General features: G+C 48.9%; 1 protein-coding gene across 1 annotated transcript; it reads left to right on the forward strand.

The window, feature by feature from the left end:
• Positions 1–116: 116 nt before the first annotated feature.
• On the forward strand, positions 117–24837 carry LMTK3 (lemur tyrosine kinase 3). The gene is made up of 15 exons (XM_033169292.1): positions 117–298; positions 4565–4698; positions 5885–6035; positions 7839–7915; positions 8937–9055; positions 9747–9834; positions 10113–10261; positions 11558–11642; positions 12093–12214; positions 14634–14783; positions 16154–18594; positions 19562–19932; positions 20418–20529; positions 22566–22826; positions 23711–24837. Exons 1-15 carry the CDS (start codon positions 211–213, stop codon positions 23725–23727), a joined length of 4365 nt encoding a protein of 1454 aa, XP_033025183.1. The 5' UTR covers positions 117–210; the 3' UTR covers positions 23728–24837.
• Positions 24838–25757: the final 920 nt, after the last annotated feature.

Genomic DNA, 25757 nt, shown 5'->3' on the forward strand with positions numbered 1-25757 from the left:
ATTGTTCTTGGCGTCCTCTGCTCTGCTCCATCCCTTCTGATGACTGATGCCCACCGTGTCTCTGCTTTTCTGTGCATTGCTGGGTGGCGGATCTCCCTCTCTCCCTCCCTCTCTCTCCACTCCCCACCCCCCAGCCCGCACCTACGTCTTGAGACCTCTCCCCGCCTCGCCCCCCTCCTTCCTGATCCATGATCCCAGACACCCCCTAAGATGCTAAGACAAGGCCCCTTCCTTCTCCTGGCTGCGTCCATGTCGTATTTCAACCCAGAGAAAGCTTTGGCAGCGCCTTCGGAAAACGGTGAGTCTTCTTGGCAGGTTGCGAGGGCTCCCATTCATCTGTGACAGTGGCCACCCCTCCTTTGCCATTGCCTCCCTCACCTCCACCATCTGTGGCCACCTGTTTGTGCGATGGGTTACCTGCCCAAATTAGACAACCACCCCACTTTCATATGTGAGCAAAGCTGGGCACGGCGGCAGGGCTTGCGGGATTTCTCGCTTCCCAAAAAAGAGACTGGCGGTGTTTTCTGGGTTAATAAATTCCATTCCGGAGAGAAGGCTGGGATTCCTGTACAGACCAAATTAATCATTGCTGGTTTTCGTCAGATGCCTATGCCGGCGGTGTTTGCTGGTTGATTCTTGGTTTCCGACCCTGGCGAGGGAAATTGAGTAAACCTGGAGGGGCTGAAGGAGTGGCAAACAAGAATAGAAGTTATTTGGGGCATGCGAGAACAAATACGTTTTTTGTACATGGTGGGGGCCCATGATTAGAACACAGCAGCAAAGATCTGGGATTAGTGTGTGAAGAAATCAAGGAGTGTGTGTGTGTGTGTGAGAGAGAGAGAGAGAGAGAGAGAGAGAGAGGTGGGGAGGGGTGGGCGTGAGGTCTGTGGCATCTCAAATATATAGCATGAAGCCACATTTGGTCTGGCAGCCATCTGGAGAGAGCGGCGTGACTCACTATGGATGTGCCCTTGGCACAACCGTCTGGTGGTGGGAGAGTTTTGTGGGAATTGGTGTGTGCTGTGGGACTGCTAAAGTGCTGGGAGGGCCGGCATGCCTGAGATAGAGAAGGTATTTGGGGCCGGAAAATGAGCTGAAAGAGAGAGGAAGGTAGGGGTGTGTGCATAAGGGACGAAAAGGTGAAGGGAAAGGTGGGTGGATATGTACTGATGGATCGTACAGGTAAGAGTAAGTGACAGGACCTCATCCACTGGTTACCCTTCTGTAAAATGGGAGCAATAAAGATTTCCCTCATAATGTTAGCTTGTGGGGTGTTTAGTGAGAGAGAGAGAGAGAGAGAGAGAGAGAGAGGGTGGGGTGGGGGGCAGAGGTCATACCCACACCATACATTTAAAGCACATGACTCCTAACAGAGCTACAGTTCCCAGCACCTTTAACAAACTACACTTCCCATTATTCCTTTGCTCTTTAAATGTATGCTCTTTAAATGTATAGCGTGGCTGCGTTCAGAGATTAGGACAAGGGAACATTGCTTGTGGTTTTACTGGAAGTAACTGGCTGGCCTGTTGCGTTAAACAGGATGTTTGCATTGGATCAACTTTTGGTCCGATCTGATAGGGTTCTTGTTTTCTGCGAGACAGAAATAATCACAAAGATTAGTTCCTCGCAGTGAATTCTGAAACACTGTTGGATCAAAACGCCTGTCAGGAGTTTTATCTTCCTTATACCCTTAAAGGACATTCAAAACACATTCTTTTCATCAAAGAATTCTAAGCTTTGTAGTTTACCCCTCATGAGTTGCATTTCCCAGCAACCCTTAAGAAACTACACTGCCTCAAATTCCTTGAGGGGGAGGGGAATGTGCTTTTAATGTGCTTTAAAGCTATAGTGTGTACGCAGCGCATTGGACAAATTCAATGCTATTCTTCTCAAAGTAGCTAATGAGTCTTATTTCAGGATCCTGTCACCCCTACTGTTCCAACAGCTGGAAAGTTTTTTTCCTGAGTTAGAATCAAAGCGCTTTCTCTTGCAAAGTCAGTGTGTTCCCTCATGTACAATCCTTCCAATATTTTTCTCTCTCTTTCACCTCTCATTCTATACATGCTCTGGTGCCATACTGCAGGCTGGAGTGGTGGGGCTCAGGATACCATTGGCTTACTTGCCATGCAGACAAGGGCAGATAAATCCATAGGGAAACAAATGAATGTTCTAGTAACCCATTTAGGCACAGGCTAATCAAGGCCATTTGGGTGATGTCAGAAGAAGCAGTTTGGTGGGATGTCCCATGACTTCATGATGGGCTCGGGACAGAGGATGTGACATTTCTCTTTGCTTCACCAACAAAAAGTCTATGGGCTTACCACAGACTATTTGCCAGGCTTCTCTTAATGTAGGGATTCATATATTTTTCCTGGAAAATCCAGCTGGATTTCCATTCCTGGTATAACTTTTTCCATGTAACCACCCCCAAGCCTTTAGAAAAGAGACACCTCCAACTGCAGGCTTAAACTGATTCAGCGGTTATTTCCCATTCCTGCAGAACCCTGGGAAGTGTAATTATTTTGGAGGAAGGGGCTAGATGGCTCAGCATCTTCACCAAACTACAGTTTCCAGAATTCTTTTTTTGGGGAGAAGTAATGGCAGTTAGGGGATGCGGGTGGTGCTGTGGGTTAAACCACAGAGCCCAGGGCTTGCTGATCAGAAGGTCGGCGGTTCGAATCCCCGTGACAGGGTGAGCTCCCGTTGCTCGGTCCCAGCTCCTGCCAACCTAGCAGTTCGAAAGCACGTCAAAGTGCAAGTAGATAAATTGGTACCACTCCGGCGGGAAGGTGAACGCCGTTTCCGTGCGCTGCTCTGGTTTGCCAGAAGCGGCTTTGTCATGCTGGCCACATGACCCGGAAGCTGTACGCCGGCTCCCTCGGCCAGTAAAGCGAGATGAGCACCGCAACCCTAGAGTCGGACACGACTACACCTAATGGTCAGGGGTCCCTTTACCTTTAATGGCAGAGAGGTATAAAATATAGCCATGGCAGTACAGTATATTGACCGTTTTAGTTTTTTCAGTTTTAGATCTGGAAAATACACCTGCACAGTTTCAGTTTAGAGTTCTGCTTCTGAGGCACCGAATGGTCAGGCTGATGGGTGGTTGGCAGTGAATGGAAAGTGTGATGGATAAAGTAATTGACAGTGGGTTGGTAAAAAGTTTCCATTGGGGAAGACCTGGCCTCAGCACCCAGCGTGTCGGGGCAGATGTCAGGACCCTCCTGGATGGATGCCACCATCCTTTCATATAAATTTTGCCTCAGCATTTTGATAAAAAGTGCCAAGGGGAGCAGCTGCTGCCACAGCCATCTTTATCACCTAGAATGTCTCTAGGCCTCAAGTCCATGGAACCCAAAGGCATTCTGAGGGGAATGAAAGATGGGGGCATCTATAGCTGCTTTCCTCAGCTGCTGGTAACCTTCTGGGGTGTCTGAGTGAGGTTGCGGGGAGTGAGAATTGGAAGGGATGGGTGGTGGTGCTGAGCCCAACACGCAGCAGAGTAAGTGGCAAGGCGCTGGTGTCTTCATTTGTCTGGAAAGGCCCACCAGCATGGCAATGTGGAGGACTGGGGGGGAAACTTGCTGAGGACCCATTCACACTGGGCGCTGTAGGGCTAGATGTCAGGAGGTCTGCATGTGGGGAAAAGAAGAGACTGGAGTCACGTGGTTGGAAGGGTTAAGTAACAAACTACTTCTGTTACTTCTGTTAAGAGGATGAGGAGTGGAGGAATGTTTATGGTGGTGGATGGAAGGAATGGTTTCTGCCCTGGTCTAGAGAAGTGTGTAGCCAGATTTGTAGAGGAACTGGATTAAAGTCCTGAATGGATGTGTAAGGGCTGAAACCACGGAGAATTTGTTTACATTTGGGGGGTTGAAAAACACCCCCCCCTGACATCTGTCCTCCATTCTCTCTCATCAACTGCATCTCAGTCCCAAGATGTAGAATTCTGGAAGAAAATTTGAATGCTTATTTACTCTCACTCCCGGTCCTACCATTAGGCAGAGTGAGGAGGCTGCCTCAGGTGGTGGATGGTGGAGGACAGGCAATGGCAGCGAGGTGTTGGACAAAGCTGTGTGTTCCCCAGGGGCTGCTCTGCACCTCCTAAGCATATACGCTGCCCTTAAGGAAGGCGGAGGAGGCTAGCCTGTCGCCTGTCTTCAGCTCTCAGGCTGCATATGCACCATGTCTTTAAAGCACATTGAAAGTACATTGATTCCCCCAAAGAACCCTGGGAATTGTAGTTTAACCCCTCGCAGAACTATAGTTCCCAGCACCCTTAACATACTGCAGCACCCAGGATTCTACGTGGGGAAGCAATATGCTTTCAGTGTGTGATGTGTGTACAACCTAGTCTCATTTCTTCTTTACAAGTAATAGGAGGGTGCCATCTTGTATTTTGCCTCAGGCAGCGAAAAAAGTTTGAGTCAGCCCAGCTGCTTTGGCTGATTCTAATAAATGCCATATTGTGGGTTGTGGACGAACATAGCTTTTGACATTTTAAAATGTGCTTTAGAGAAAGACCCTGTCCCCTTTCTTCCTCTGTCTCTTGCCTTCCCTGCAGATGGTTTGACCCAAGGCCGGGCTCCCCTGGCCCCTCCCTATGCTGTGGTCCTGATCTCCTGCTCAGGCTTGCTGGCCTTTATCTTCCTCCTCCTCACCTGCCTGTGCTGCAAGCGGGGCGATGTGGGGTTCAAGGTGAGCCTGGTTGTGGGGATTTGAGGTGGACATGGCATGCTTTGGGGGAGGGATATTGTTGTTGTGGTGGTGGTGGTGGTTTGCAGAAAGGGATTTGTGGCTTGTATTCTGTGAAGCTGAACAGCATCATGGATTGGAGTGTACAGTTTCCTAAGCCAAGAACTCGAAACCTATGGTCCTCCCATTAGTCCAATCAGCAAGGCTAATGGTCAGGGATGATGGGCGGGTACACAAATTCCCCATCCCTCATGTTGGGGAGCAGACCTTGGTTAACTACATTGGGCCTTTCCTGTGGGCCCCAGTAATCCAAAGTGCTCCTCACCAGCCTGATCTGCTGACCACTAGCTCACCACTGGGCCCAGCTCCACCCCATAGCAGCTGGCTAGCAACCTCCATCTCCTTGCTTGGGCACTGAGAAAGGGGCCAGAGGGTCCTTCTTCTCAGATTCTGGCATTCTTGGTGAAATGGCTAGGCATTGCCTGCGCCAGTGCGGTTTGCCGTGATAGCTAAAAAGGCTTTTAAAAATCTTTAATAATAATAATAATAATAATAATAATAATAATAATAATAATAGACTTGTACAGTTGGGTCCAAGAGGGTTGTCTAGTCCAACTCTCTGCAATGCATGACTCCTTTGCCCAAAGTGGGGCTCGAACCCACAACCTTGAGATTAAGAGTCTCACACTCTATTAACTGAGCCGCAAGAGTAGAAAGGAGCGCCAGAGGTCAGCCCTCTGTGTTTAAAAAGTCTTTCGAGCCACCATGGCAAACCACAGAAGCGACGGCAGAGGCATTCTCCAGGCCACCACATCACCAAAATGCCTGTCTCTGAAAAGGATGTCTTTGGCCCTTTCTCAGAGCCCAGGTGCTGAGGGAGGTGCCAGCAAAGCTGTTATTGTAGCCGTGAAGAATGTTTTTAAACAGGATTAAGAGAGACGTCAGGGCGGAAGGGAAGAGGACGACGGCAGTGTTGTCCCACAAAGGGGAAGATCGGAAGCAGCGGGGGCAATTTTGGTGATGGTGGCCCCCATTAAACCTGGCACCGGCCCTGTTGGTGGGTTCTGATGCCTGGGGATGGCAAGGCCATGGGGAAACAGGTTGCTATTTCAGGCAACAGACTGGGAAATAATGGGAAAACCAGCAGAATTTCTTACCATCCTTACACTCACCTCTGCCCGCTTGGCAGGAATTTGAGAACCCTGATGGAGAAGAATATTCTGGAGAATACACACCACCTGCGGAAGAGACGTCCTCCTCTCAGTCTATCCCGGATGTCTACATTCTGCCTCTCTCAGAGGTCTCGCTCCCGACCTCCAACCAGCAGATGCCGAAAACAGGTAAGATGCCTTGGAGGGGGTATGCATGCGCCTGCCTGCCTCTCCATTTGCTGATTTGCTACTTGGTTAGGTTCAAAGAACTCGTGTTTATCCACAAAGTCCTAAACAACTTGGGCTCAAAGTGCCTTGGGGCCACCTGATTCCTTATGCTCCACCTTGATCACTGAGATCTTCTGATGGGGCCTGTCTGGTGGCTCCCCTTGGGCCTAAGGATCAGTTGGCCTTCTCTAGGGCCCAGGCCTTTTGTATGGCAGACCCTGCCCTGTGGAACTACCTACAAATGGAGGCTTGGCAGGAACCATCCCTCTCTTCTTTCAGACGTCTTTTGAAAACTTTTTCGTTTACAGCATTCCCCCCCTCCCCTCATAACCAGCCAGTATTTATTGATATTTATGGATGTTATTATGGATCTTGAGGTTGAATCCTGACAAGACAGAAGTACTGTTTTTGGGGGACAGGAGGCAGGCAGGTGTGCAGGACTCCCTGGTCCTGAATGGGGTAACTGTGGCCCTAAAGGAGCAAGTGTGCAGCCTGGGAGTCATTTTGGACTCACAGCTGTCCATGGAGGCGCAGGTTAGTTCTTTGTCCAGGGCAGCTTTCTACCAGCTCCATCTGGTACGCAGGCTGAGACCCTACCTGCCCGTGGACTGTCTCGCCAGAGTGGTGCATGCTCTAGTTATCTCTCGCTTGGATTACTGCAATGCGTTCTATGTGGGGCTACCTTTGAAGGTGACCCGGAAATTACAACTAATCCAGAATGCGACAGCTAGACTGGTGACTGGGAGCGGCCATCGAGACCACATAACACCAGTCTTGAAAAACCTACATTGGCTCCCAGTACGTTTGCAGGCACAATTCAAAGTGTTGGTACTGACCTTTAAAGCCCTAAACGGCCTTGGTCCAGTATACCTGAAGGAGCGTCTCCACCCCCATTATTCTGCCCGGACACTGAGATCCAGTGCTGAGGGACTTCTGGCGGTTCCCTCGCTCTGAGAAGCCAAGTTACAGGCAACCAGGCAGAGGGCCTTCTCGGTAGTGGCACCCACCCTGTGGAACACTCTCCCACCAGATATCAAAGAGAAAAACAACTACCAGACTTTTAGGAGACATCTGAAAGCAGCCCTGTTTAGGGAAGCTTTTAATGTTTAATAGATTATTGTATTTTAACATTCTTTTGGAAGCTGCCCAGAGTGGTTGGGGAAACCCAGCCAGATGGGCGGGGTATGTATGTATCTAGGTATGTATGTATAAATAAATAAATAAATAAGTAAGTAAAATTATTATTATCATCATCATCATCATCATCATCATCATCATCATCTTCTGTTGATTTTACCTTTATATGTGTACTCCGCCTTGTTCTATTTTTATGAAAGTGTGGGTTATAAATTTGTAAAAATAAACAAACAAATCGCTGACATTTCCCACACCAGCTTGGCCCCATATAGATGGCAGAAAGGCTAGAGCAGGAATGGGGAGCTTTTGGTCAACAACCTCCGCCAACCCTGGCCATTTTCTGTGTTTGCTAGAGCTGATGGGAATTGTAGTTCAGCAACATTTGGAGGGCCAAAGGTTCTCCATTCTTACCTGGAATGATAGGTGGCCTACAAAGGGAGAAGCAGCCCTCATTATATTTGCCAGGAAGGTGGTACCATCCTGCCCCATCAGCTGCTGCTGCTAATGTCCTAGCAGCTTGTCTATTAACTTTTGAACGTTTGGGGAAATAAAGATGGGAGGTTCATGCTCAAGCCATCGGGTCATGACATTGGCTTCTGTTACTGCCACGCTCTGTCCCTCTTTCAGATCTAGTTAAACACCTGGGACTCAGCAGGCAACACCTCAGTTATTTGCAGGAGATTGGAAATGGCTGGTTTGGAAAGGTGAGTAAAAGCTTCTTGTTGGGGATGGGATTTTTGTTGTGGGACCCAAGGTTCTTTCCAGCAGGCTCCAGTTTTATTCTCAGGGAATATGAAGAGCCGCTGTGAGTTTAAAAATAGGAATAATTTAAAATATTTTGCACCTTACAACAACAGCAGCAGCAGCAGCAATAACAACAACAGAATAACAGGACACATGTAATGCAGATGCACAAAATGAAACAAAAGTAAACAAAACAACAACCATGGTTACATCCACGCCATATATTTTAAAGCACATGGCTTCCGCCAAAGGATCCTGAGAAGTGTAGTTTGTTAAGGTTGAAGGGAATTGTAGCTCTGTGAGGGGTAAACTACAGTTCCCCAGATTCTTATGTCCTTTAAATGTGCGTTAAATGTTATCTAACTGTGGTGTGGGTGTGACCAGTCAATTGCACAATACAGGCAAAAACAGCAGTCAAAAATAAATCTCAATATTGGGTGGAAAGGATAAAAGAAAACCTACAGCCATTTTAGAGATAAATAACCAGGATCGAGAAGGTCCTCTCTCTCCAGTTGCCACCTGCCTAAATTCAGATTAGATGGACATAGAGAATGTCCAAAAATGAACAGAAGGTTCAGTCAGTCTTGTGTGGTAAAAGGTGATATCCGGACACAAAGCTGGGTAGGTAGGGTTTCATAGGTAATTACGAATTACCTTTGAATTGTGCCCAGAAATGAACTGGCAGTCAGTGTGGCCCTGTAAGAACTGGTGAGATGTGTTCTGTATAGTTGGTTCCAGGCTGCATACATATCCCTGGCTTAAATCGCTGCCACGTCATTCTTTTTCTGAACTCTGAAGCTAGTTTGGAAGAGGAAAAAAAAAGGATGTGCAATGTTTCATAAGAAACGACAGGATAGATATGGATTGTGGCCATTGTCGTGTAGACACCGCTTCCCTAAACCAATGGTAGGATCACACTGGATGGGAGCGTGTGTTCACAGCTCTGGTTAGTAACTGTCCTCCCCCCCCCCTGTTCCACAGGTAATCCTGGGTGAAATATTCTCAGATTTCACCCCTGCACAGGTGGTAGTGAAGGAGCTACGGGTGAATGCTGGGCCACTGGAGCAGAGGAAATTCCTGTCAGAGGCCCAACCATATCGGTAAGAAGCAGGAGAAACTGAAGTGGGAGGAAGAAACAAGGGGCAAAATATCCCCATATAAACAGCTACCTTATTTTGGGGCGGCTGCTGCAGAGCTAAAGCTGTCCATGATTCCAGTAAGTGTTATAAGTCATGCCAGTCTCCCCAGTAGCCCACCATCATGTAATAGGGAAACACTAGGCGAGACTCCAGTAACACAATTACAGTCGTACCTTGGAAGTCGGAACAGCTTAGTTCCCGAACGTTTTGGCTCCCGAACGCCGCAAACCCAGAAGTGACTGTTCCGGTTTGCGAACTATTTTTGGAAGCCGAATATCTGACGGGGCTCCTGCAGCCAATCGGAAGCTGCCCTTTGGTTTCCGAATGTTTTGGAAGTCAAACGGACTTCTGGAGTGGATTCTGTTCAGCTTCCAAGGTACGACTGTACTCCCTGCTCTAAATAAAAAAGCTTGGTGGAACATAAGAAAAGGGAAGAGCATAGGAAAGAAGGAATCTTTTTTAAAATGGATTTATACTCAACCCCCACTTTGGAATGTAGTGTCAGCTCTATTTGCTGAAATGCAGTTGGGGTACACTTTCAGCCCTCGAAAACTGAGCATAAACAGGTGCCGCCTCTTTGTGATGAATGGAGCAAAACCTTCTTTCCCCCTCCTCTTTCTGCCCTTCTCTCCATCCACCCACTTCCCCCAAGAAGCCTCCAGCATCCAAACATATTGCAATGCCTCGGCCTGTGCACAGAGACCATCCCTTTCCTGCTCATCATGGAATTCTGCCAGCTGGTAAGTATTCTTAAGCCGAGAGATGAATTTGGGTGGGAAAACACAAGAGGGATAGATTGCTCTTGCCAGGGGTCCAAACAGATCGCTGTGGGGAGCGGCTGGGAAGGTTCTCCTAACACCACTCCATCTGTTTGGCCATAGCTGCCAAGTGTCCCGGAAAAAAAGGGGACATTATGTTTTGACGTGAGGTTGGGGAATTTGCTTGGATCTGTAGGAAACTTGGTGCTAGCTTCGCTGACTTTGCTTGCCAACGCTTTTCTCGCCCTGTGTTCCTCCAGGGAGATCTGAAACGTTACCTTCGAGCTCAGCGCAAAGCAGACGGGATGACCCCTGACCTGCTGACCCGTGACCTCAGCACACTACAGCGCATGGCCTACGAGATCACTCTGGGAGTGCTACATTTGCATAAAAACAACTACATCCACAGGTAGACCAGAGACCACGATCCTTGGGTTTTTCAGGAAATATTGAGCTGTACGGAGCTGTGTATGGTTTAAGCTCTGGAACTCAAAGGGTTTTGCTGATGAATGTGAATTTTAATGATGTGAAATGTAGTGGGCTGTACTCCAGACGCGGGTGGCACTGTGGTCTAAACTACCAGGCCTCTTAGGCTTGCCAATCAGAAGGTCGACAGTCTGAATCCCTGTGACGGGATGAGCTCCTGTTGCCCTTTCCCAGCTCCTGCCAACCTAGCAGTTCAAAAGCACACCAGTGCAAGTAGATAAATAGGTACTGCTGTGGCAGGAAGGTAAATGGTGTTTCCGTGCACTCTGCCTTCCGCCATGGTGTTAGGTTGTGCCAGAAGCTGTCTGTGGACAAATGTCAGCTCCCTCGGCCTGAAAGCAAGATGAGCGCCGCAACCCCACAGTCGCCTTTGACTGGACTTAACCATCCAGGGGTTCTTTACTTTACTTTTACTTTACTTTACCTTTGAGAGGCAAATTCAATCGAGTTGAATATAACCTGAGCAGGTCAGGGGGAGAACAGATGTATGAACCTGCCTATCTGCTGAGCTCTTCTGCTGAGGCCTTTAAGATGAGGGGGGCATCTAAAACAGGACTTTTTCTCTGGTGCCACCCAAAGTTTGGAATTCTTTGTTGTCATTCAGCAAAGCAGTGGTAACTGGGGTGGGGAGTGACAGGTAAGGGCAAGTTTCATCTATCTTCATCTCAGCATATCTTGTTTTTCGTTTGTTTTTAAACCCCTCCATAGGCTGGGGGGGGAGGAGATTAACTATGCCAGCTCCAGGCTGCTGTAGCTGATTAGCTTCATTCTGGGATTTTTTTGGGGGAGATAGAGAAGCTTTGTATCCAGGGCCATTCCTGCTCTGCCCACCCCAGGCAAGAATGCATCATTTTACCCATGGAATTTCTGCTTTACACCCATGGGATTTCCCATGGGACACTGGGTTTGGCTCCCTGCACCAGAAAAACTCCTCTCCGCCCAAAGAAGGGCACTTCTGCCCCTTCCCTAGCCCCCTCCAACCAACGGATCTGGTCTTGTAATGGCGTCCATTACAAATTTTTCTACTTATTTTTCCCTCCGATTAGTTTTTTTTAACCTGATTAGTTTCTTTGGGGCCAATTGGCTGCATTAAATTAAATAAATAAAACGGGAAAGCTGGTGAAGAAAGGTGCCCTTTACTCTCTCTCTCTCTCTCTCCATCCCCTGGCCCAACCACCTCCAAGCCGCCCTTACTGGGTATTTTTCTATCCCACCCTAGTGATCTGGCCCTTCGGAACTGCTTGCTGACCTCTGACCTCACAGTGCGCGTTGGAGACTATGGCCTGTCGCACAACAACTACAAGGTGAGGGGCGGGGCCATCCATGCCACAAAGCCCCCGGCAGGTAGATTGAAATGTGTTTGCCTGTGTCTGGTGACATCAGGTTTCTTGGGGGTGGTCCTCCTGCATAATTTCCAATCAGCGCATATATAGTAACTTCCTGCTGAAATCCCTTTTGCTATCACAATGGATCTGGTTTATTTTTGTCAAGCTTTTGTTGTTCTGTAGCCCCTCTGGGCAGCAGTGAGCATGGAGGAAGCATCACTTATTATTATTATTATTATCATTAACTGTTAATAATGCAGACTAAATCCACCAGTAAATCCACCAATATTGTGTCAGGGACATTTTGTGGAATATACCTGCAGAAGGACACCTGCTTGGAAAGGCTCAACGCCCCTATTTTCATCTGTGAAACTTTGGAGAGTCTGCATCTCCAGCCCTGTTCCACCCATTCCTCATTTCTGTTCATAGGAAGACTATTACATCACTCCAGATCGGCTCTGGATCCCTTTGCGCTGGGTTGCCCCGGAACTGTTGGATGAGATGCACGGAAGCCTCATTGTGGTGGATCAAACCAAGCAGAGCAATGTCTGGTGAGTTGCAAGGAGCCACACCCCCACACACCTGCGCTTGAGGGAATTCACAGCGCAACTCTATACAGTGGTACCTTGGTTCTCGAACTTAATCCGTTCCAGGTGTCCGTTCAACTCCCCAAACCATTCAAAAACCAAGGCTGCAGGAGCTTCCCGCACTCAAGCAGAAGCTGCGGCAGACGTTTGGCTTCCAAAAAAACGTTCGCAAACCGGAACACTTACTTCCAGGTTTGTGGCATTCTGGAGCCGATTTGTTTGGCAACTAAGCCGTTTGGGAACCAAGGTTTGACTGTACAGTATGTCTATTCAGAAGCAAGCACCACCAAGTTTAACGGGGCTTACTCCCAGGTAACTGTGCGCATAGGATTGCAACCTTAGTTTGCATTTTTGCACCCCTAGATCCAATTGGTCTAGAGCTGAAACAAACTTGGTTTTAAAATCCACAAGGGAATGCTACAAATTTTGCTTACAAATATTAAAATTTATATCCACCATGTTCAGTGGTGGGGAACCACTGGCCAGTGGGCCTAATTGAGCCCAGCAGGCCTCATATGACTCATGAGTCCGTTTCTGCTGAGTCATGACCATCTGTCCTATGTCAGGTGTAAATATGTAGTAATGCAGGGTTTACAGGCACCGCACGCCAGCTGATCTGTGCTTTTGCAAAAGCTGGTCATCAGCTGATCATCAGCACTGCCTAGCTGTGTGCCTTCAAAGCACATTTACAGGCACTCTTTGGTGTCAAACCATACCTGCAAAAAAAAATTTCTCTTCATTTGCAAGTGCAGCCTGACTGCAATCCTCCCCTGTAAAGAAACTTCAAAGGGCGTTCTATGAAGACTGTACTGTCAGCCTCAAACAGCTGATTGGTGCTAACACCATGCCTTCAAAGGAGCTCACTCTCAGTACCCATCAACTTATTGGCGCTGAGAGTGAGCCTTTTCCAAGTGGTTACCTGATGTCATGACATCAGGTGATTGACAGGTGGGCACCCACTAGTTAAAAAATTGACCAGCAGGGGTTTGGGGAGATAAGGGACCCAGCTGGATCCACCTCATTTTTGACCTAGTTGATTTGAATTTTTAAAATAACATGTTTAGTTTATGGATACTCTTTTGGTTTAGGGATTTTGTGAGAGGCTGGGAGCCTTATTGCTGTTTCACGTCTGCTTTGATTTCTGGTTGTGCTATTTTGTTGGTTTGTACTGGTGTGTGATAATGTACTGTCGGCCTCTCTGTGGTCCCTCTGCGAGAAAAGGGCAGGAAACAAATACAATCTGCCACGTTAATACTTTACATTATTTCATTTAACACTCTTAGAACAATTTATTGTTAATGCCCCTCAAAAACCAACATTTGCGATCTTGAAATTTCAGACTTTTTTTTTTAATGGTTAAATTTGCATTTTCTTTTTACAGGGAACATGGTGTCTAGTGCTACCTGTACCACCATATAAGCTCTCAATATTGTTGTGTTTCTTTACATCAGGTGTGAGGAACCTCTGGACCTTCATATCTTGCTGAGCTACAGCTCCCATCACCTCTGACCATTGGCCGTGCTTGCTGGGTCTGATGGGAGTTGTAGTCCATCAGCATCAGGGAGGGAGGGCAAATATTTTTTTACCACTGCTTTTACCCCTGAGGAGTGGGAGAAAGGGGAAGGCTGTGGTGTTGCAGACATTTAGGAAACGTACTATGTGTATATGTGTATTCTCAGGGACATCTTAATCTTCAGATTGTACTTCAGTGATAGAGCCTCAGCCATAGGAACCAACTTCTAGGGGCCGAGGTCCCTTTGGCCATTCCCAAATAAATTATTTGAGGGCTCCCTCAGTTGATGGGCATTGCCATTCAAATACCAAGAACAAACTTAGTTGGTCTCTAAGGTGCTACTGGAAGGGATTTTTTTTATTTTTTATTTTGTTTTGACTATGGCAGACCAACACCTGTAACTGGAGCCATTCAAATGGTGTGTGATCAATTATGTGGGATGGGGCTTACCTGGGCCCCCAAATATGTTATTCAAGTTGGCACCCCTGGCTCTGCCTCACATGCAGAAGGTACCAGGTTTGCTCCCTGGTGTCTCCAGGTAAGCCTGGGAAAAGCTCCTCCCTGACACCCGAAGAGCTGCTGCCAATCAGACTAGAGAATACTGAGCTAGAAGGGCCAATGGTTAGACTCCGTATAAGGCAGCTCCCTGCTTTCTTGAAACAAATCCCTGGGCTGCCATTTCCTTTATTGTCTGGGCTGGGACTCTTGGTTTTGTGGGGCTAAGCAAGAAAGGGTAAAAGGGGTGAGGGTTATAAGGACTCACCTATGGCACCTGCAATGATATGGCACCTGCAATGATTTTATTTTCTGCTTGCATTTCTCTGGAATCCGTAGTTCTGGGCTTAATCTCTCTGTTCCCTTTGTTGCCAGGTCTATGGGGGTGACCATCTGGGAGCTTTTTGAGTTTGGCTCCCAGCCTTACCGCCACCTCTCTGACGAGGAAGTGCTGACCTTTGTCGTCAAGGAGCAGCAGATGAAACTGGCCAAGCCACGCCTTAAGCTTCCTTACTCTGACTATTGGTGAGTTGATTCCCCTGTTCTCCCTCCTGGAAAAAAAAAAGTATTTGTTGTCCAGGACTCTCCTCCAAAGAAAGCAAGGCCCACCAACTGGGATATCTTCTTCCTGAGTCTCCTCCATCCTTGACATCTGTTTGGTGCCTCCTGAGCAGCTAGTGACTTGGGGGTGGCTGCTGCCCTGTGCATTAAGATTGTTCTTGTCCTCCTAACGTTCTTTCATTCTTCCCTCTCTGTGTTCCTCCAACTATTCCTCCGCCTGCCTGCCCATTTCCCTCCCTGCACTGTCATTCTGCCAGGTCTCCCTCTGATTGTGATGTACCTTTTCCTTGCCTGCTCTTCCCAGACCCCTCCAGCTGCACCGGTGGTCTGTGAATCAAGTTCCCTCCTTCCAGATTTGTATTTTCAGACCATTCTTCTGGCAGCTGTTCCAGTTGGTTGTCTGTTTTTTTGGGTTGTGGATCTCCTTTTGGATGTTGTTCATATCCGTATAAGGACATATCTACACCACGGGCTTATTTGTAACTTTTATTCAATATTAAGCAAAGTTTTATATAGTGAAGAGATAGAGAGTCCCCACCATCCCAACCACAAGACGTTTGCTCGTGTGTAGGGATGGTGGGAGAAATTAGATTCAGTTCACATTTGAAGGTGAATCTATCGTGAACTGAAACGCAGGCGTCTTTTGAAGTTTGAAATTTTGCGATGCAATTCTCCAGCCAAACTATGTTTTATAAGATGCACATATTAAGAAAAGCTGTGCCTAAAAATGAATGTAATCATGAAAATAAGGCACAAAAATACATCATAACGGGGGGGGGCGGTTGGCGAAAATGTGTATATTAGGCATAAATTGCATATGAAACATGAGTGTATTAGGAGAAATTTGCACCAAAATGCTGATGAATGTTTGCGAGGATTAAAAAAAATCAAAAAAATCAAGTGATGCGGAAGTGGGGAAAACTGAAGGCTGGAAAAATGAGAAATTCCAACTGCTGCCTTTTTGTGTCTGCTTGTTCTTCTGACTGTGTCTGCTAAGGCTTCCAATTGGCTTTCTGACTGTTCTCCGCAACTCTGCCCCACAACCCATCTCCTGACAGTTTCCCCACATATCACTGCCCATTCTAGTACTCATGCCCCCTTTAGCTTCTGCCTCTTTTTTCTGTCTCCAACTCTATTCACAGTGCCTGCGACCATCTTTTCTGCAACTCTATTACTATTATTTTTTTAAAATGTTCCCATTCCCTATCCCCACCCACAACTGTTCTCTCAGGCTATCTCCCCCCCCCACACAACTGTTTCCCCCCTCCTGCTCCTATTTCTGCCTGTTTTTCCGACTGTTCCTCTATCCTTCCTCCGTCCCTGCCCCACTGCAGGTATGAGGTCATGCAGTCCTGCTGGCTCCCGGCTTCCCATCGCCCAACCATGGAAGAGCTGCACTTGCAGGTGAGCTACCTGTTGAACGAGCGCTCCAACGCTCAGGCGGAGGAGAGCTTCGAGTGGCGCTGGAGCGCCCTGAAACCCAAGCGCTCCTCTTCACCGCCCCCGGCCTCCTCTTCTTCCTCGGCATGCCACCGCCGCCCCTCGGGAGAGATCTCGGCCTACCCGTTGCTGGACGGGTTCCACGGCGGCGACATGGACGACATCCTGACGGTGACAGAGAGCAGTGGGGGGCTGAACTTTGAGTACATGTGGGAGAAGGCCCGCCTGGGGCGGTGGAAGGGCCCTGCCTCGGCACCGCCCGACTACCCCTCCAGCAACGGTGGGCTGGCTGTGCCGGGCAGCAATCCTTTCTATGAACAGGCAACGCAGCGTGGGCACAGCCTGGAGACACCCAGCGTCGTGCCCGTCATCAGTGCCCGCAGCCCCTCGGTCAGTAGCGAGTATTACATCCGCCTGGAGGACCATGGGAGCTGCGAGGAGCCCGTCTGCGCCCCCAGCCCTGGATCCCCACCCCAACCTCTCTTTCCTTCGGATTGGGACTCCCACGGCGCCCCCTACCGGCCGCAGGAGCAGCCCAGCACCAATCCCTTCTTGGCCGGGGGCGGAGGGGACAGCAACCCCTTCCGCGTTGACGGCGAGATCCAGGAGACGTCTCTGACCGAGACCCCGACGTCGGGGGGAGAGGCGTTCCTAGCAGAGTCCCTGCTCACAGTATACCGCGAGCTGGAGGACCAGCATCGCAGCTGGGATGCTGAGATGGAGGAAAGAGGGGCAGGGGAGACACTGGCCGGGGACCCCTCGGAGTTCCAGGGTTCGCCCTCGTGGGAACAGGAGCCATCGCTGATGGAGGACCAGAGCTCTGGCAGCAGCACCGACGGGGGCGGGAGTAGTATCGGGGGCGGGCGCCACAACCTCCTGCCGTGCCCGCTGTGCACCCGGGCACGTTGCACATGCGCCATCCCTCGGGGGGACATGGTAAGCGGCTGGAGCAACCACGGGCCGCCCCTGCGGCGCCCTTACCGCGACAGCTATGGCACGGAGGACGACTCCTCGCTAAAAGTGGAGCGGGGCTCCCTTTCTGACTGTCCAATGCTGCCCCCTAGGGACTGCGATGGGGATGGCGGGGAGCGCAGACAATTCTATGACCCGCTGATGGGCACGGCGGTGAAGACTTATGAGCTCCAAGACTACCCGAAGCAGAGAGGCGGGGGGAGCGTTCGCCCACCTGGGTCGCCCTTCCCGGCCCTGCCCTCTGGCTGCTGCAATGTGATTGTTCCGGTGGAGATACCACCATTGTCCACACTAGCCGAAAGCAATGACGAGGAGACCATCGCGATCCTCCCGGAAGTCATCGATGGATTCTCCACTGGCCCAGTGACCTTAAGCCTCTCCCCTGCGGTACCAGATCGGCAACGGGGAACCCTAGACTCAGTGGATTCCTTGGACATTCCTTCCAACACCAGCTCCTCGGACGTCTGCAGCCCAGCATCCCACTACTCCTCTCCGGGGCAAAAGTTTGGCGACAGCGGCTACGAAACGGAGAGCACTTTCTCACCCGAGTTCATCTTCAAAGAGGAACCGCCACCGCCACCTTCTGGAGAAGAGGAAGAAACAGAGGCAGAAGAAGATTCCGGCAAACTCCCGACAGTGTCCATTTCTCAGTCCACTAGTGATCTTACCTTGTCAGTAAGTGAAGAAGGGGCGGAGCTAGAGGAGGAAATAGGGAGGAGCCTGGGGCTAGCAACACCTCACCGGGACTCAGCCTACTTCTCTGACGGGGAGGGAGAACCGGCTGAGGCACCAGCTGCTGCTGGGCCTGAGCGCAGGAAGCCCACAGAGAAGGTGACAGTAGACAGAGGCTTTGTGGTCCAAGTGTGCAAGGAGCAGCTGTTGGTCACACTGCAAGAGAACGTCACACGCAACCTACTCTGTAGTCAGAGTAGGCTGCCGACTCTGAGGCTTTCTCCAGCGGCTCCCTTGAAGGAGCAGGCTGTTGTCCGGCTGTGGACCTTAGAGCCAGAGGAGGGGAAGGAGACGGAGGAGGAAGAGGTCAAGAAAAGCCACAATGGAGATGCTACGGACTCCCAGTGGCCAGAAGGTGTGGAAGATAAAGTGGAGGAGGAGGAGGAGGAGGAGGAGAAGCAAGAAGAGGGAAGAGGAGATTCTGAAAAGATGCCGTCAGAGCTGGAGGAGGAGGAGGAGAAAAGGAAAGAAGGGGAGATGCCAAGCCAGATGGAGATCCAAAGTGTAGCAGTGCCCATCGTGGTCGAAACACGGGATGCTGCCCAGGAAGACAGATATGTAGCAGCTGAGCAGCCCAAAAAGGATCAGGAACCTGGCGTCCCTGCAAACCAAGCCAGTGAGGATATCAAAGGTGAGGGTTCCATCTGTGATTGGTGTGGAAGTAAGAACAAAGGGTTGGGATGTTCATAGAACAAACAGGGGAAGGAGAAGCCAGCTGGGAGATGGTGGCTTAACCTATAGTCTAATTGCTGATTGGCAGTTACACTGAGTGTCTTCAACCCCATCAGCCGATCGGTGGCACTTGCAAAGCCCTGTTGTGCCTTTGTACACGCCAACAATCAGCTGATCCATGGGCCCTTGCAAGTGGTGCCCACAAGCACTGCCTTGCTATGTCTTTCCCTGCCCCACTCCTGGCACCATACTCCTTCTCAGGAGTAGAGCAGGTGGGTGTGGCTTAACAAAAAATGTCCCCATTGGCCAAATGGGAACTAATTAGACACACAGGTCAGGTTGTGTGTTATTTTGGATGCTAAGGGTATCTTTATGTGCAAAAACAATCAGTATCATAAGGTATTCATATAAATCTGTGGTGTGGCTGCATTTGGGAATGCATTTGTGTACAGTATGGGAATGCTGACAATGAGAATACTAATAGTAACAATAACAACAACAACTTTATTTATACCCCACCCATCTGGCTGGGTTTCCCCAGCTGCTCTGAGCAGCTTCTAGCAAAATATAAAAACATAAAACATTAAACATGAAAAAGTCCTGATACAGGGTTGCCCTCAGATGTCTTCTAAAAGTCGTGTAATTCTTTATCTCCCTGACATCTGATGGGAGGGCATTACACAGGGAGGGTGCCACTGCTGAGAAGGCCCTCTGCCTGGATAGATACGTTTGGGTAGAAATTCTAGGGATGTGTTCTTAATGAAGTAACCCTCTCTTTCTGTCTCTCTCATCCAAATCCTTCCATCCTCACCTTGCTTCCATATACCATTTGCTCTTCTTGACTTCTGAATCTTGGCTCTTTGACCCAATCACTCCTCCCACCTCCTGGCCACCCTTCCATTTTGATGTCCGGCTCTTCCCTCCAGCTAAGCTCTCCCGCTTATCTCTGTCGCTTCCCCCTCTGGCCTTGCAGACGTTCCCCCCGCTTGGCGGGGGAAGGAAAGGGCCATTCTGGGAAGGAGCGGCTTTTGGGGAGGGTCCAGCGCTGGGAGGGAGAGAGGCTGCCATAGCGGCAGAGGATGAGGAGGAAGATGATGCTGAAGAGGAAGAGGAAGGAGGCCTGGCTGGAGGCGGAGGGCGGGGTGTCCCCATTGTGGTGAGCGAAAGTGATGACGCCCGTAACTTGCGTGGCCTTCTCAAGTCACCACGCTCAGCTGAGGAGGCGGCGGCTGAGCTCGACCGTAAGCGGAAGATGGTCTCCTTCTTTGACGATGTCACCGTTTACCTCTTTGATCAGGTGAGCTGTCAGGAGCACCGAGGTTGATGGTGTGAAAGTTTGGCCACAGTGAGGTGAGAAGGGCTTCTTTCAGGTCCAAGCCAGTTCCCTACTCTGTCCTCCTCCCCTCAGCCATCTTGACTTTACTTCCCTCTTTCTGTTACCACTCCTATTTTGGGGCCTGTCTTTTTACTAAGCACTCCACACTTAAGCTCCCTTGTCTACCCACAGAGCATTGGACCTGGTTTAATCCAAGCCATATTGACACTTTCCCTCACACAAACTGTTAGCCAACATTCCGTAGGCATCAGATTCCTAAATAGTTCAGCGAGTTTGTGAATATTCGGTGATATCGAGCAATTGCTGAAAATATATTATGCACAGGTAGCAGGCAGCAGCCCATATTTAATTGTGGTAAGAATGTCAGAAACAAATTGAAAGTGGGAGGAGCCAGAAGTGACAGGATTGCAGTTCTACCACAATCTCTTGTCTTCTTCTGTATGCAGGAGACACCAACCAATGAGCTGAGTTCCCAGGGAGCTCCAGATGGTGATTCCCCCTCCCCTGGTTCAATGGCAGAACCAGGACTTGATGCCTTCCCTTCTGCTGATGGCTTCAGTGAGTATTGGGGTCAAGGAGGAGAGAGTAAGTGGGAAATAGTCGCCACCCCATCAGGAATCTGAAATGCAGAATGAGCCAGTCCAGATGTATAGCCAAAGAAACAGTAACCTGGTCACTTCAGTCAGTGTTTGGTGTGAAAATATGAAATGAGTTTCAGGAAAATGTCCTGGCTTCCATTGGAAAGTGGCTTCTAAGTGCGGGGGTGAGGGGTAGGTTGTGACTGGGGCATGGTCCAAAACTGACTAGTTCCAGTTCTAAAGCAAGGCCAGGATTTGAGGCATGAAGCTGAGCTCAAGAGGATGCTGGTGGAGATCAAAAGGGCCAGAACAGGGGTAGCTGGTGCAGAGGCCTTCAGAGGTGGTTGGACTCCCAACTCCCACCAACCCCAGCCAACATGGCCGATGGTCGAGGTTGGTGAGAGCCGTACTTCAACAGCATGTGGAGGGCACCACACTGGCTGTCCAACTGTGTTGTTGGGCACGCTAGTCTGCCATTGGCGGGCCGAGGGCAAGGAGGTACAGCAGAGGCAATTTGGCTGAAGGCAGGCTGGGGCCATCTTGTTATTTCGTTAATGTACTTCAGCGTTGTGGAATCTGTGGCCTTCCAGACTTTAACTCTTTTCATTGGCCATGAGGGCTGGGGCTGATGGGAATTGGAGCCTAACCCCCACATGTAGTGGGGGTTCCTCATCCTTGATGCATTTATTGTGGCATATTAGCAGCCATGTTTAGTTTTTGAATTAAGGTTTTAACAACAGCACCAAAACCACTTTGTTGTCCTTTTTAAAAATAATAATAATCAAGCGATATATAAATTTTCTGAAATAAATAAACAAAAAGAAAAGAGAAGGATTATAATTAAAATAAAAACCTACAGGATTGTGGGCTGTGGCTTTCCTCTCCCAGCCATTTCATTAGGACGTAAGTTCAACTAATGGGCTAGTATAGATTCCACCAAGTGTTTTGTAAGCAGGTGTTACCATACAGTGCAACTGCCTTGAATGATGGTGGACTTCCCTTTTTTTAGAGGCTTTTAGGCAGAAGCTGGATCAGGATGGTTGCAAAGGAGTAGTACAGTTGTGGGTTTCCCACATTGGCAGGGGGTAAAGCTAGATGGCCTTTGAGGTGCCCACCAGCTTTAGGATTCTGTTCTCTTTCCACAACCTTAAAAGTAAGCCAGCTTCAAATGTATGAGCAAAGTGTGTGCTTCCTGTACTAATTCTGATCCAGTGCAATTTGGCTAACAGATCTTTGGGAAATATTGCCAGGGTGTGTTTTGTGTTGAATTTTTTTTTAAATTGAATCCCTGAATAGTTTATTTCTGCTTGAAAGCAGTCTAAAATTGTCACACTCAAAAAGGCAGATGGTAGCACAGAGCCTTCTTGGTTATTAAAAATGGATTCAGGGCAGCTTTGTGCCGTAACACAAATGAAGTGAAGACAGAGGATGTGCAAGCGATTCCATTTATTTTTATTTTAGGACATTTCTACTCTGCTTTCTGCGGCCCCACCGCCGCTCCCTTCAAAAGGCCTCCGAGGCAGCTTCAAGACTAAAACACACATGTATATACAAACAAATAAAAACGAGGGAAAAAACAAATATAGTACATGAATCATCTCATTGAAATAGCAGAACAGGAACTTAGCAGACTGCCTTAAACCGAGTAAGGCCTTTGGTCCATCTAGCTCAGTATTGCCCTCACTGACTGGCAGCAGCTCTCCAGGGTTTCAGGCATTTCCCAGCACTGCTTGGAAGACACAGACCATAAATATTCTTAGAAGTATTGCTATGTGACCACATTTCATTGTTTCCAGGGACTGCCGGGGGCAGGGCAAAAGGGGTGTGTGTGCAGCCTCATCAAGACTGCCTTTCTGCCATGTTTTATCCCTGTGCACATCAGCACCGGAAAGCGTGTGTGTGTGAGAGAGAGATGATGCCAATCGAACCAAGGGAACAAGCTGGGAGAGGCTGTTTTCCTTATCGCTTCAATCTAGGCCTCCTTCCTACCCTCCCCATTCTTCCTTCTCCACTCAGGTGGCAGTTTTGAGTGGGATGATGACTTCCCCCTGATGGCTCAGAACCCGTCCTATGTCTCCATGGTGCCCGACCCAAACGCAGCCAAGCCCCACCCGGTTATGTCGTCACCTGTGCCCATGGCCCCTGCCTTGCTGCCAGCAACCAAGCGGGCTGAGTCTGGCCTTGTGGATGCCCTGAGGTTCTCTCGCTTCACCGTCTCTCCTGCCCTTGAACCACACCTTTCTTCATCCTGTGACACCGAATTGGGACCCACGGCTGGTAAGTGGACACATGGATGCACGTGGTTCTTATCTGTGGAGCGGGGCTAATGGGCCATGGCTGCGTATATGCCATATATCTTCTCCCAAAAGATCCTGAAAATTGTAATTTTGTAGCTGGAATTGTACCTCTGTGGTGTGGGATGTTATTGCAGTCAAACCAACAATTCATGTTTTGCCAGATAGGCACATGAAGGGGCTGAGGCTCACAGAGCTTTCCTGTAAAATTTCCTAGAGAGAACTCCGTGAGATCATTTCCTTTGTCTGCCTTGGCAGGAAGCTGTAAAGCTACACACTTCCTTCCTGCCTGGGCAGCCTGCTTTACTTCATCATGCTTCCAAGCTGGCCACACATGCATGCCTGAGCTCTGCAGCTCAGACACCATTTTTGAAGTTATATTTCGTACTTTTGTAACTTAGTAGTTATAAACCTGCCTTCATTTTGCTACTATAATTGCTGCTTCAAGACCTAGATTATGTAAGTAAATACCACTTTTATTTGTTCACAAAACAATGTGCATGTGTGATTGTTGTTGTTAAGGGGGAGAAAAGGGTATATTACCAGGGAAATCCAGTCGGCCTTAAAGCATCCTGGGTTATTGTTTCTAGGAGGTTGAATCAACCTTGTTTTAGTCTCTAAGCTTAAGCTGCAAAGGATGGCACTCATGTAAGGAAGGATAATCACAAGCATATTATCCTCTCCTAGTGTTTAAATCCATTCTTACATGTGGTGAGTAAACTACAGTCCATCCACTGGTACAGACAGTGGGTGACTTTCATATAAAACAATGTGAAAATGTAATATGAAATGCAGTAGGGTGGAGTGGGGTGACCTGGTTTTAAGTTGATAATGTGTTAAAAGAAGCTTTCCCCCCCCTTCTCCCAGATCCCATTGAGAACTGAGACCAAGTAGAAATCGGACAACTCCGCCTCTTCTTCTCTCGACATTCAGGGACGACGCCCAGTCATCCAGTTGACTTGCCCATGATGCCAAGATTTCACCCGCCAGTTCCTGTGGCGGATGGACAGACAGATGTGTTTGTGTGTGCGTGCGTTTGCGTGCATGGTGTGTTGGGGGGGGCCATTGTTGCTAACTGGAGCCTGACATCATAGGGACTGTTTTTGCCCTCCCTCTCCTGCCCAACAACTCACCCCCACTTCTGGGGAAGGGGCAGAACTTTTTGTATAAACAATCATGAGCCAATGAGTGATGAGGGGGGCATCTCCTTGATTTTAGGGGCCCCTGCCGAGCACCTGCTATTGAATGTATAACCCTTGTGCCCCCTCCTGGCTTCCCTTCAGCAATCTGATATGTCCCTTATAAGGACCCTCTGTGCCAAATTGAGAGGGTTGGGTTGGGAAACGGGGGTTTCCAGGAAGTGGCGTCTGACCTGCTCATGAGCCTTCTCCTTCAGTTCCCCGAACCTCATCAGCTGCATCTTGGAATGTGGAACATGGCTGCCAATTTAAAAGAACAACACCCTTTTTGTGCCAAATGGAACTGAATAGGGCTGGTGATCCTCCCCTTTTAACCAGCGTTATATACAAAAGAAAAGACTGTTGATTCAAACAGAGTTTTGTCGGCAAAACTTCATCACCAAGTCAGACACATGGCCTTGGAATTACCAGCGGACAATTGGACTCCACAAGGCAGGTGGATGAGATTTGGTTGGGTAGGGGCCCTTTGATCTGACACCTCTGCAAGGGCATGATCCAGAAGTATCATTTTTGAGAAGAGACGCACATTGGCTCAGCACTCATTGGGATGAACCGACATGGGAAGATGTTGACTTGGTCACAACACCTACTTAGTGGCCATATAAAGGACAGCCATGGGTTAATTTTCCCAGGCTGGTTGGTGTGTCATACATGGAAAAAAAAAAATCCATCGCTCATACTTAGCGTTGACAGAGATGGCTAGCTTTTATTGGGATTGGCCTTTTCCTGACCTTCCCAGTCCTCCACTGGTTGATATTGGGAGGTGAATAAAGGCTACTGGGCCCTACTGGGATACAGTTGAAATCACTGGAAGTTCCAGGGATTTGCGGAGCCACCATTCATTTGTGCCAAAAGCACCACGTGAAGACTGAGATTGTATTAGGAGTGGAACGGGGAGCTTGGAGGAGTAGGGAAACTTTTGGAGTTATCTATTCCGTGAGCATCTTGAGATGATGGATCTGCTCACTCCCTTCTCTGCTTGTAAGTGGCAATATTTGGATACATGAAGCATCAGTGTGGGGCAGGGATGTGGAACCTGTGGCCCTCCAGTTGTTGTTGGATTCCAGCGGCCATCCCCCCTAGGGAGCATAGTCAGAGATCATGGGGGTTGGAGTCCAGAAACATCCGGAGGGTGACACAGGTTCCTCATCTTTTGTGTGAGGCAGTATGTGGGTTGGTCTTGTGGAGTGGGCAGATATATGCATGAACCTGCCTTCCAGCTTGGGTGGGTGGGATTAGATGTCGACTTCCTCCTGAGCTCTCACAGCATTGATTTCTGAAGTAAATACTCACTGGACCACAAATGGCATATTGCTGGTTTGGGTCGGGCCTACGATAAGAGGCAGTCAGCATTTACTCGGCAGTTTGATACAAGCTAGAAGGGCAGATTTAGGGTGCTAACTCCTTCCTTCCCCCATCCTTCAGAAAGAATTTTTCTGCCCAGATAAGAGACAAGTATTTAATTCTGAACTTTGGGTGCATGTGTATGGGAGAGAGATAATAAAGGGGTGAAAGAAGGTGAACAGGAACTCAGAATTACAGATGACCAGCCAGATGCCACAGGCATGCTGGGAACATCCATTGCTGGTTTGTGGCAGAGATGCACCATCTCTGAAACCAGAGCTTGCACCTGCTGGCTTGCAAAGCTAGCAGCCACAGGGAGACCCATCCTCTACTTGCTTAACCCGAGGGGTCTGGAGAGATGGTGAAGCAAA

Source organism: Lacerta agilis, chromosome 14, assembly GCF_009819535.1.
Source record: "Lacerta agilis isolate rLacAgi1 chromosome 14, rLacAgi1.pri, whole genome shotgun sequence".
NCBI classification, from domain to species: domain Eukaryota; kingdom Metazoa; phylum Chordata; class Lepidosauria; order Squamata; family Lacertidae; genus Lacerta; species Lacerta agilis.

Excerpts from the sequence above, each read along its gene's own strand:
- LMTK3 (XM_033169292.1), top strand. The coding sequence starts at position 211 with ATGCTAAGACAAGGCCCCTTCCTTCTCCTGGCTGCGTCCATGTCGTAT. Across the intron at positions 4,699-5,884 it reads GGGGCGATGTGGGGTTCAAG|GAATTTGAGAACCCTGATGG; the intron begins GTGAGCCTGGTT and ends CCCGCTTGGCAG. Across the intron at positions 19,933-20,417 it reads CCGTTTACCTCTTTGATCAG|GAGACACCAACCAATGAGCT; the intron begins GTGAGCTGTCAG and ends TTCTGTATGCAG.